The sequence below is a fragment of the Sinocyclocheilus grahami genome, unplaced genomic scaffold, assembly GCF_001515645.1.
Source record: "Sinocyclocheilus grahami isolate Dianchi unplaced genomic scaffold, SAMN03320097.WGS_v1.1 scaffold24.1, whole genome shotgun sequence".
NCBI classification, from domain to species: domain Eukaryota; kingdom Metazoa; phylum Chordata; class Actinopteri; order Cypriniformes; family Cyprinidae; genus Sinocyclocheilus; species Sinocyclocheilus grahami.
In genome coordinates this window covers 2,789,536-2,801,450 of record NW_015505203.1, presented here as the reverse complement: position 1 = coordinate 2,801,450, position 11,915 = coordinate 2,789,536, and the positions used below count along the sequence as shown (strand labels likewise).

Below are 11,915 nucleotides of genomic sequence, written 5' to 3'. Positions count from 1 at the left end.
ATCATATTTCCATAAGGATGTACAATTTTATCACTAAATTAATGTCATTTTTAAAAACCAAGGAGAGGGAGTGGTCACGGTGAAACATTCAATCATTTGGTATCTCTGGAAAGCCCTGAATGTGCTCTGTACAGGACATCCAGACTTACAACTGTGACATGTGAGGTCTCGGAGAAATTCACTAAAATATAATGTCCACTACAGAGGCAAAAACTCCATAGCTGGGTCTCAGGAGGATATATAGCACGCAAATTGTCTGCGAGCTGATTTCCAGCTACAAGGAGAAAAAGAAAAACAGAAGGCAGGAGGGAGCTGCAGGGAACAGGGATTGGGTGTTCTGCAAAGAGAGTTGGAGGTAAATAATTTTGCAGTAACTGTTATGCTAATGTTGTGGCTGGTCAAGCAAATGTTTGTGCTTGTTTCTGTATAACGTTAATTGTTCATATATCTATTAAAATACTGATATTCTGGTCTATAACTCCTCCCCGAACTTCCCTCTGCCCTGTATCTTGGTCTCTCATTGGCTGTAGGTCATCGCTGATGTGTTTTTCAGTCAGAAATCATTGCACACTGCGTGATTGTGAATCACCGACAGCTCCAGATATTTAGCATGCCAAATATTTCACAGGCATCGGCGATTCCCTCAATCGCGTCTTTGATAATTCACACTGCGTGATTGTCACTCGCGTGAACAAGCACCGATTTTCCTCCGATTTCGGGCATTTGTCGGCGATTTCGCAAAGCCTGTCGGCGAATGAAAAATCGGGCTAAAATCGTGCAGTGTGAACTCGGCATTAAGGCAGGCGTACACGGTGCGATTCTGAAGGTCGGAACGTCGTGAGCTCTGGCACATGTCACGATTGAGTTTATCCGAAAATCGTACGGAGGCAGTCACAAACGACACAAATTTACTACGATTTTACAAACTCTGACGTAAGCATTACGTACGTTTCACGCCATTCATAAAAATATGGATTCTGAGGACGAAATAGTTTTCTTTGTGGGACGTGGCTTGTGACGTCCAAAAATAAATAAAAAAACAAGACAAAGGACATGGCAAAGAGAATGGCTGAAAAGCAGAGAAAACCATGGACTTTCTGTTCTTCATAAAGAACTCGAGGGAGTAGGCCATTTCTGAATTTCTGCTCGTTTTGCCGGAAATACAACAGGCATATTCATTCATAAAGCTGAACGGCAAATTTGGCACATTCGGGATAACAAATACAAAATAGAACTGTATAATTAAACTAAAATGATTATAGACTATATGGTTTTTGTCATCTTCTGATTGGTCAACTTCAGATGTATTGCCAAATCGTCTCGTTCAACCGTACATACGAATTTAAACTGACAGCATCCGATTTTTTTTGACATGTTTGAAAATTATCGGGAGGTGCTCGTAACGTCTCAGATCGGCCCATAATTCTTCTCACACGTTTAATGGTTAGTTAAACTGTAGATTTAAAAGTTTTAGAGGTATTCATAAAGCTAAATCTAAAACTTTAAGGAGCATATGGGAATGCTAGGAAACTTTTAGAAAAAGAAAGATATTGTTTAAGAGTGGTTAAGTAAATGAGTAAATAAAAATAAATTTAACACTACAGTATTATGAGTAGTGTAGGTAGTGTGTGTGTAAAAAAAAATTAAGTGTAAAATAAGTAAATTACTAAATTATGTAACTATACAGTACTATGAACAGAAATGGAAAAAAATTTGATTAAAACTAAATATTTAAAAATTTGCCTTTCAGATTTTAGAATGGGGTTCCTTGCATGAAGATGGTCATATTTGTGGCTTCGCTGCATATAAACCTGAAGAAAAAAAACCAGAGTCCTATATCATATAGTCGATTTCCTAACTGTTTACAAAACGTGTGGAAAATAATTAGGCAAGAAATGTGCCATGCATTTAGAACTTGAGTGAGAACACTGAACACACTGTAAATAATCATTATGAATGAATGTGATTGTCACTCGCGTGAACAAGCACCGATTTTCCTCCGATTTCGGGCATTTGTCGGCGATTTCGCAAAGCCTGTCGGCGAATGAAAAATCGGGCTAAAATCGTGCAGTGTGAACTCGGCATTAAGGCAGGCGTACACGGTGCGATTCTGAAGGTCGGAACGTCGTGAGCTCTGGCACATGTCACGATTGAGTTTATCCGAAAATCGTACGGAGGCAGTCACAAACGACACAAATTTACTACGATTTTACAAACTCTGACGTAAGCATTACGTACGTTTCACGCCATTCATAAAAATATGGATTCTGAGGACGAAATAGTTTTCTTTGTGGGACGTGGCTTGTGACGTCCAAAAATAAATAAAAAAACAAGACAAAGGACATGGCAAAGAGAATGGCTGAAAAGCAGAGAAAACCATGGACTTTCTGTTCTTCATAAAGAACTCGAGGGAGTAGGCCATTTCTGAATTTCTGCTCGTTTTGCCGGAAATACAACAGGCATATTCATTCATAAAGCTGAACGGCAAATTTGGCACATTCGGGATAACAAATACAAAATAGAACTGTATAATTAAACTAAAATGATTATAGACTATATGGTTTTTGTCATCTTCTGATTGGTCAACTTCAGATGTATTGCCAAATCGTCTCGTTCAACCGTACATACGAATTTAAACTGACAGCATCCGATTTTTTTTGACATGTTTGAAAATTATCGGGAGGTGCTCGTAACGTCTCAGATCGGCCCATAATTCTTCTCACACGGTACGAGCATCAGCGATTTTCTCCCGAGGAAAATAATAAATAAATAAATAAATCGCCTGCGAGCTCGTACGACAGCAAAAATCGCACCGCGTACGCCCGCCTTTACGGAAGCCCGGCCCGGATTAATCAGATCAAAGCAGGAAAATAGGCCTACTCTTTGACTCACCAGAGAACACGGGGAACATATTTTGGACTCAGTGCGTTTAATGGTTAGTTAAACTGTAGATTTAAAAGTTTTAGAGGTATTCATAAAGCTAAATCTAAAACTTTAAGGAGCATATGGGAATGCTAGGAAACTTTTAGAAAAAGAAAGATATTGTTTAAGAGTGGTTAAGTAAATGAGTAAATAAAAATAAATTTAACACTACAGTATTATGAGTAGTGTAGGTAGTGTGTGTGTGTAAAAAAAAATTAAGTGTAAAATTAGTAAATTACTAAATTATGTAACTATACAGTACTATGAACAGAAATGGAAAAAAATTTGATTAAAACTAAATATTTAAAAATTTGCCTTTCAGATTTTAGAATGGGGTTCCTTGCATGAAGATGGTCATATTTGTGGCTTCGCTGCATATAAACCTGAAGAAAAAAAACCAGAGTCCTATATCATATAGTCGATTTCCTAACTGTTTACAAAACGTGTGGAAAATAATTAGGCAAGAAATGTGCCATGCATTTAGAACTTGAGTGAGAACACTGAACACACTGTAAATAATCATTATGAATGAATATATTTTAATTTCTAGTCGTTGACGGTGGTCAAGTTTTGCTTCACAAAATATTAGAGAACAGCAAATAAACAGAAAAAATTCTTGACCGCGTTCAGATATACATAAAGAGAGAGGGGGAAAACAATTCACATCATTGTTAATAAAAAAAATGTTTAATGTACTTTAAATTTACAACAACAAAAAAAAACGAAACAAGTGCTGTCAAACACAGTGTCAAAAAGCACGAACGAATCTGAAACATCAACAACGAGCGAACATATCTATGATCCACTCATATGCATGTCTTCCTGCATGTCATCACCGTCTGGGTTGTGTCCCTCCGCTCCCTGCATGTCCTCATACATGGGCACAGACTCCTGCATCTCCTCCTGGACCTCCTCCTCTTCCTCCACCATGTCACATGCTCCTGAAAAAGACAAACACAAGACATGTGAGAAGCTTAATCCTCATAAGGAAACCAAATATGTCCCATTGCTTATTAAAATGCTGTTTGATTGAACAAAATGCCAGAGATGCAAACAGGTGAGGGGGGAAAAAAGGTGAGAGCATTGCACGGATCGAGGGCATGCTCCACAGAGTTTCTATTAAAGATATTTGCTTTACATGCTCATTTGTAGTTACGTTAACGTATTTTTAAAAATATTTTTTTATTATGCAGGTCCAAAACTCTAAATGTAACTGTAAAAAAAAAAAAATTAACATCTTGCAACATTTTACAAAAATCAAGATTGAATATATTTGGTCAAAATCCCATGTTATAAAAGATGAAATGCTATGCAGGCTATTTAAGACAATATTTTCTGATTAGACAGCAATGCTGACCCAAAATGCTAACTGTTTGCCCTCTCTCTTTTCACCGTTCCCACATCTCGGACCTCAAATACATAAAATATTACCCTTTATAGACATGAAGTTTTTGAAGTAAAGAGTAAATAAAACACTATGCAAAACTTACTGAAACAATCAGGGGCCGGATTCACAAAAATCGTCTCAGGTTACTTATGTAACCATGGTTCCCTGAGTAGGGAACGAGACACTGCGTCCTCTAGGTTTCCCCATAGCGACCCCTAGAGGACGCAGTTCGAAGTTCCCATGAAAGGGAATGTCTCAGGTTACTTATGAAACCATGGTTCCCTGAGACACTGCGTCCTCTAGGTTTCCCCATAGCGACCCCTAGAGGACGCAGTTCGAAGTTCCCATGAAAGGGAACTTAAGAAATAAGTTAAGAATTTCTTAAGATAAATTCCACGAAGTTCGTAAGAATGTTCTTAAGTGCAATTCTTGAAAAATTCTTAAGTTCTCAAATATATTCTTAAGAACATCTTAATTTTTTTCTTAAGAAAAAAATGAGTCTTTATCTGAGTGAATACATGACGCACTGATAAACTCACACTTTGTCTTTTTGCGTTTCCTGCAGATTACCCTAATAATTATAATAAGCACACACACTATTTTTGTGGCGACTTTGACTGGCACTCAGCTTCACGTTTTTAATGCGGCATGTTTTTGAACAGTTACTTTTAAATAGCCTGTCTCAAGCTGCAGAGATATGTTTTTTGTGTTGTGTTTTTGCGCTCTCATCTGAGTGAACGCTTCCGGTATGCGTGTTTGCGCTTCTACAGCAAACGCGTCCTGCACATTCATGTGCGCTGAATACTGCCAAAGATTGTCGTATATATAAGCTAAAAGCATTCAATTAAAACTGACTATCTGACTCGTTTTAGAGTTTCTACTGAGTTTTGAAGTCATCAAAAAGTAGCGTCACATAGGCCAATCATGACCGATCATTGTTTACACTATCAGTCATCGCTGTCACTTCAGAAAACTCCCTATTAATAGTCCTGCGACTTATATGTAGCTAGTGTTGTTGTAATGCTTAAATATAACAATTCATTTGAAATAACCCAATAAATTCATTAAATAATTCTTACTTTTTGGGATTTAAGACAAGTCTGGGGCGGTCTTAAATTTAAGAAGTTATTTACAATGATTTTTAAGAAGCTTCTAATCAAGAATTTGAATTCTTCTTAAGTTTTGTCTTAAGAACAATCTTAAGAAAAAATATAAGAATATTCTTAATTAGAATTTTTGGGAATACAAAATATTCTTAACTTTTTTTCTTAAGTTAAAAAAATAAGAAAATGGCAGTTGAGAAGAAATTTCTTCTTAAGAATGTTTTGTGAATCCAGCCCCAGTTCTTTATTTACCCTTGTAAGATCACAAGTACCCCCCTCATAAAAACACTTTCTCACTGTATCTAAGCAGCTCTCATAGGTGACCTATTTTGATCTGAAAAAAGTGAGTTGTCACTGAAAGGTGAGGAGTTTGCATCCATGATTTTCAGAAAAGCCTCAGTCTGAGACTCAAGTGAGCGGTAGCACTTTATTTTACAGTCCTGTTTCTCATGTACATACTATGTACTTATTATAGTAATTGCAATAACTAGGTACTAACCCTGAACCTAACCCGACCCCATGTAGTATATTACCAGTACTTTCTTCGGTAAGTACACTGTAAGTACTTGTATGTACACGTACTGTAAAATAAAATGCAACCTCGTGAGCTATACATTTTATTTGAAAGTAGTTCACTGCATCAGGGTTACGAATTTCATCTAAACTGAGCTACACACAGGGTTCCCACTAATAAACTTCCATCACTTTTCCCATCATTTGTGATTACTGAATAATAGGTTTATGTATAAGTGCATATTAAAAGTAATACCTGATCTCAGCTCTCGTCCCGGGATCTGTCCGGACTGCAGGAGTCCCTTCAGCCGCTCAACTTCAGCCAGCGACGTGGCATTAGCAATAGCATTCTGCACGCAAACAACATAAGTGACACAATTTTATATGAGTTACACAATAAACTGACATTTGAGTACAAGAAACTAATACTTTTATTCAGCAAGCATGCATTAAACAGATCAAAAGTGACAGTAAAGACATTTATAATGTTACAAACAATCTCCTGTTCTTTCGAATACTTTATTCATCAAAACATCCTGAATAAAAATGTATCAGGTTTCCACAAAATTATGAAGCAGCACAACTGTTTTCAACATTGATAATAATGATAATAAATGTTTCTTGAGCAGCAAATCAGCATATTAGTATGATTTCTGAAGGATCATGTGACACTGAAGACTGGAGTAATGATGCTGAAAATTCAGCTTTGATCACAGCAATAAATTACAATTTAAAATATAGTCAAATAGAAAACATTTTAAAATGAAACGTTTACACAATATTACTGTTTTTACTATTTTTTTAATAGAGAAAGCAGCTTTGTTAAGCATAAGACTTCTTTAAAATAAAAAAATATATATGAAAAATAAATATCTAAAAAAAATACTCACATATATTGTGTATATTTAGTAAGTATATTAACATTATAGAATATATTTTAGTATATAACAGAATATATATTATATTCTATAATTTAAAAATCCTAATGTACGTGTAGAACATATAATGTATGAACACACACAGGATTTTTATACTATAGAATATAGATATATTCCAAAAATATATTTAAAGTGGAATCTCTTGAGTGTTAATATATGCATGTACGTATGTATATTATATAAATGTCTAACGATACGATGCACCGATGCCACGCGTAAAATATCGATACCTGTAGTATAAATAGGCACCTTGTTTTGTGGCACTGTCCTTAATTTTCACAATGCATTACCGCCAATGATTTTAACAGCTTTATTTTTATGACTTTTCTAATATTTATTTTTCAACATTAACATTTTTTTTGTACAACTGGAGTACCACGTTTGTGTTTTTTCCTAATGAGGATTTATGCTAATTTTACACATCGCACATTTTAGCACAGAAGCCTGAACGATTTTCATCTGTTGTCATGTCATAAGACAACTGATCTTATGTGTGACATTGATTATTTTTATTCAATTATTTATGTCTTTATTATTAAAAAAAAAAAAAAAAAAGTTTAGGCCTATTTTTCATTGTGAATGTCCCAATTGAAGTACAGGACGTGGGAATTTCAGATAAATGTTCAAGTTATATATTTTGGTTGCATTTGGGAGTTAATAAAAATGTAGATTGATATATTCTGTAAAACTCTGTAAAAATGTAGATTATCATATCGTAGAATTTTTTGAGGTATCTGCAAATATCATATCGCCGGGTATGAGAATCTATATCGTATCGTTACGAACCCTCCCATTTACACCCCTAATATATACAGTGGGTACGGAAAGTATTCAGACCACCTTAAATTTTTCACTCTTTGTTATATTGCAGCCATTTGCTAAAATCATTTAAGTAATTTTTTTTCCTCATTAATGTACACACAGCACCCCATATTGACAGAAAAACACAGAATTGTTGACATTTTTGCAGATTTATTAAAAAAGAAAAACTGAAATATCACATGGTCCTAAGTATTCAGACCCTTTGCTGTGACACTCATATATTTAACTCAGGGGCTGTCCATTTCTTCTGATCAGCCTTGAGATGGTTCTACACCTTAAGTTGAGTCCAGCTGTGTTTGATTATACTGATTGGACTTGATTAGGAAAACCACACACCTGTCTATATAAGACCTTACAGCTCACAGTGCAAGTCTGAGCAAATGAGAATCATGAGGTCAAAAGAACTGCCTGAAGAGCTCAGAGACAGAATTGTGGCAAGGCACAGATCTGGCCAAGGTTACAAAAAAAATGTCTGCTGCACTTAAGGTTCCCAAGAGCACAGTGGCCTCCATTCCTTAAATGGAAGACGTTTGGGACCACCAGACCCCTTCCGAGAGCTGGCTGTCCGGACAAACTGAGCTATCGGGGGAGAAGAGCCTTGGTGAGAGAGGTAAAGAAGAACCCAAAGATCACTGTGGCTGAGCACCTGAGATGCAGTCGGGAGATGGGAGAAAGTTGTAGAAAGTCAACCATCACTGCAGCCCTCCACCAGTCGGGGCTTTATGGCAGAGTGGCCCGACGGAAGCCTCTCCTCAGTGCAAGACACATGAAAAAACACCTGAAGGACTCCAAGATGGTGAGAAATAAGATTCTCTGGTCGGATGAGGCCAAGATAGAACTTTTTGGCCTTAATTCTAAGCGGTATGTGTGGAGAAAACCAGGCACTGCTCATCACCTGTCCAATACAGTCCCAACAGTGAAGCATGGTGGTGGCAGCATCATGCTGTGGGGGTGTTTTTCAGCTGCAGGGACAGGACGACTGGTTGCAATCAAGGGAAAGATGAATGCGGCCAAGTACAGGGATATCCTAAACGAAAACCTTCTCCAGAGTGCTCAGGACCTCAGACTGGGCCAAAGGTTTACCTTCCAACAAGACAATGACCCTAAGCACACAGCTAAAATAACGAAGGAGTGGCTTCACAACAACTCTGTGACTGTTCTTGAATGGCCCAGCCAGAGCCCTGACTTAAACCAAATTGAGCAACTCTGGAGAGACCTAAAAATGGCTGTCCACCAACGTTTACCATCCAACCTGACAGAACTGGAGAGGATCTGCAAGGAAGAATGGCAGAGGATCCCCAAATCCAGATGTGAAAAACTTGTTGCATCGTGAAAAATTTAAGGGGTCTGAATACTTTCCGTACCCACTGTATACAGAGGTAAAGAGAGAGGTAAAGAAGAACCCAAAGATCACCGTGGCTGAGCTCCAGAGATGCAGTCAGGAGATGGGAGAAAGTTGTAGAAAGTCAACCATCACAGCAGCCCTCCACCAGTCGGGGCTTTATGGCAGAGTGGAAGCCGACGGAAGCCTCTCCTCAGTGCAAGACACATGAAAGCCCGCATGGAGTTGTGAGATGGTGAGAAATAAGATTCTCTGGTCTGATGAGACCAAGATAGAACTTTTTGGCCTTAATTCTAAGCGGTATGTGTGGAGAAAACCAGGCACTGCTCATCACCTGTCCAATACAGTCTCAACAGTGAAGCATGGTGGTGGCAGCATCATGCTGTGGGGGTGTTTTTCAGCTGCAGGGACAGGACGACTGGTTGCAATTGAGGGAAAGATGAATGCGGCCAAGTACAGGGATATCCTGGACGGAAACCTTCTCCAGAGTGCTCAGGACCTCAGACTGGGCCGAAGGTTTACCTTCCAACAAGACAATGACCCTAAGCACACAGCTAAAATAACGAAGGAGTGGTTTCACAACAACTCTGTGACTGTTCTTGAATGGCCCAGCCAGAGCCCTAACTTAAACCCAATTGTGCATTTCTGGAGAGACCTAAAAATGGCTGTCCATCAACGTTTACCATCCAACCTGCCAGAACTGGAGAGGCTCTGCAAGGAGGAATGGCAGAGGATCCCCAAGTCCAGGTGTGAAAAACTTGTTGCATCTTTCCCAAAAAGACTCATGGCTGTATTAGATCAAAAGGGTGCTTCTACTAAATACTGAGCAAAGGGTCTGAATACTTAGGACCATGTGATATTTCAGTTTTTCTTTTTTAATAAATCTGCAAAAATGTCAACAATTCTGTGTTTTTCTGTCAATATGGGGTGCTGTGTGTACATTAATGAGGAAAAAAATTGAACTTAAATGATTTTAGCAAATGGCTGCAATATAACAAAGAGTGAAAAATTTAAGGGGGTCTGAATACTTTCCGTACCCACTGTATGTGACCTGGAGCATAAAAACTATTTCTTAAGTCGCTGGGGTATATTTGTAGCAATAGCCAAAAAACATTGTATGGGTTAAAATTATCAATTTTTCTTTTATGCCAAAAATCATTAGGATATTAAGTAAAGATCATGTTCCATGAAGATATTTTGTAAGTTTCCTACTGTAAATATATCAAAGCTTTAATTTTTGATTAGTAATATGCATTGCTAAGAACTTCATTTGGACAACTTTAAAGGTGATTTTCTCAATATTTGTATTTTTTTTGCACCCTTAGATTCTAGATTCTCAAATAGTTGTATCTCAGCCAAATATTGTCCTATCCTAACAAACGCTTATCTATTCAGCTTCCAGATGATGCATAAATCTCAATTTCAAAAAATTGACCCTTATGACCGGTTTTGTGCTCCAGGGTCACATAAGCATGTTAATTCAGTTCTTCCGTACCTTGATGGCTTCAACATCTGCAGCCGATGGCCCAGTTTTCTTCTCAGTCTGAAGTGCTGCTCCTGGAGTAAACCTGAGAGCAAGAGAAGACATTCGGTGTTCAGACAATGTAACCGCGTTTACATGCCTCTGCAGCCCTTCGACCGTTGTTCCCACAATCAGAGTGTAGTATCTGGAGTATCTTATCAATGTGAATAAACTGATACGAGACAGAAAAGCCTTGAGCCAGCTCCCCTGAGAAACACTGCTGAAGTTTGACATGGACATTTAGGTTAACAGCCAATTCAGAGTCAGCTTTCATTCTCCGAGCTGTCGGCTTCAGAACTTCCAGTCCAGTAATTCGGGGGAGCTGTGCTTGTTCAAGGAGTTTCATCTTACGTTTTGGTTTGCTTGGCAATATCCTTTGCAAGCTGAGCACCTCGTTTGCCTCTGAACATTTTTTCAGCCTCCTGCCGTTCCTACAGTGATACATCAGAGAGTTAAAGCAGACGTTCACAACAGACCACGGCCCCGTTCTTCATACTTCAGTATTGAATGATCTCAACCCAACCGATTCAGTCCACATGTGCATTTCAAAAACGAATGATCACTATAACATCAGATGTACTGCACAAAGTATGAAGAACAGGGCCCAGAACATTGACACTACCGTGATAAGCAGAAAACAAAATGTTAAGAGAAGAATCTTCCAGAAACAATCTGTCCAAAGGAAGCAGTGTGCATTATCAAATAGTCTGTTTTGTCAATTGTTAAATAACAAATTCAGTATAAAAATATAAGTAAATAACCACACCAATATTTAAGTCACATTGCAGAAGCGTAAAGTAAAATGTATTTGCATCGTACAATATTTAACAAGATTAATATCTCCTTCACCGATACTGACCAACACATGCTCTCTATTATTTATTCTAAATAGATAAGCATTAGACATTTTAGCAGAAATAATCTTCTAAAACTAAACAGTCCTAAATGTGAACAAAAACATGAACCGCTCATAAAACTATTTATTTTGTCCCCGTGACATTTGTTTATTAAACTTCTTGAAAGGTTTAAGTCTCCTTTGCTCACCAAGGCTGCATTTATTTGATCAAAATACAGTAATATTGTGAAATATTACAATTTCAATTAACTATTTTCTATGTGAATATATTTTAAAATGTAATTTATTTCTGTGATGCAAAGCTGAATTTTCAAAAACAGAAGTGGGAAACTAGAGAGAAATACTAAATGAACTCAACGGTAGGCCTTAAACAAGAACAGATCCCTCATTAGTCCAGCAGAGTGCAGCACAGTCCTGCTAGTCTAAGCCAGTTTCTCCTGTTCCTCATTTAAATGTGTTGAAGTTGTATAAAATAAACTGTCAGTGTGTAAAAGAAAACCACAGATGGTG

At 37.6% G+C, this 11,915-nt stretch overlaps 1 protein-coding gene across 2 annotated transcripts; it reads right to left on the bottom strand.

The window, feature by feature from the left end:
• Positions 1-3,447: 3,447 nt before the first annotated feature.
• Positions 3,448-11,631, bottom strand: LOC107562890 (U2 small nuclear ribonucleoprotein A'-like). Of its 2 annotated transcripts, XM_016247650.1 has the most exons (4): positions 10,901-11,631; positions 10,523-10,595; positions 6,182-6,275; positions 3,448-3,863 (listed from the first exon to the last, which is right to left on the bottom strand). In XM_016247650.1, exons 1-4 carry the CDS (start codon positions 10,957-10,959, stop codon positions 3,718-3,720), a joined length of 372 nt encoding a protein of 123 aa, XP_016103136.1. In that variant the 5' UTR covers positions 10,960-11,631; the 3' UTR covers positions 3,448-3,717. The 2 variants fall into 2 exon arrangements, with proteins under 2 accessions (XP_016103136.1, XP_016103125.1); XM_016247639.1 differs by lacking the exon at positions 10,901-11,631 and having other exon boundaries at positions 10,523-10,886.
• Between the last annotated feature and the right edge of the window lie 284 nt (positions 11,632-11,915).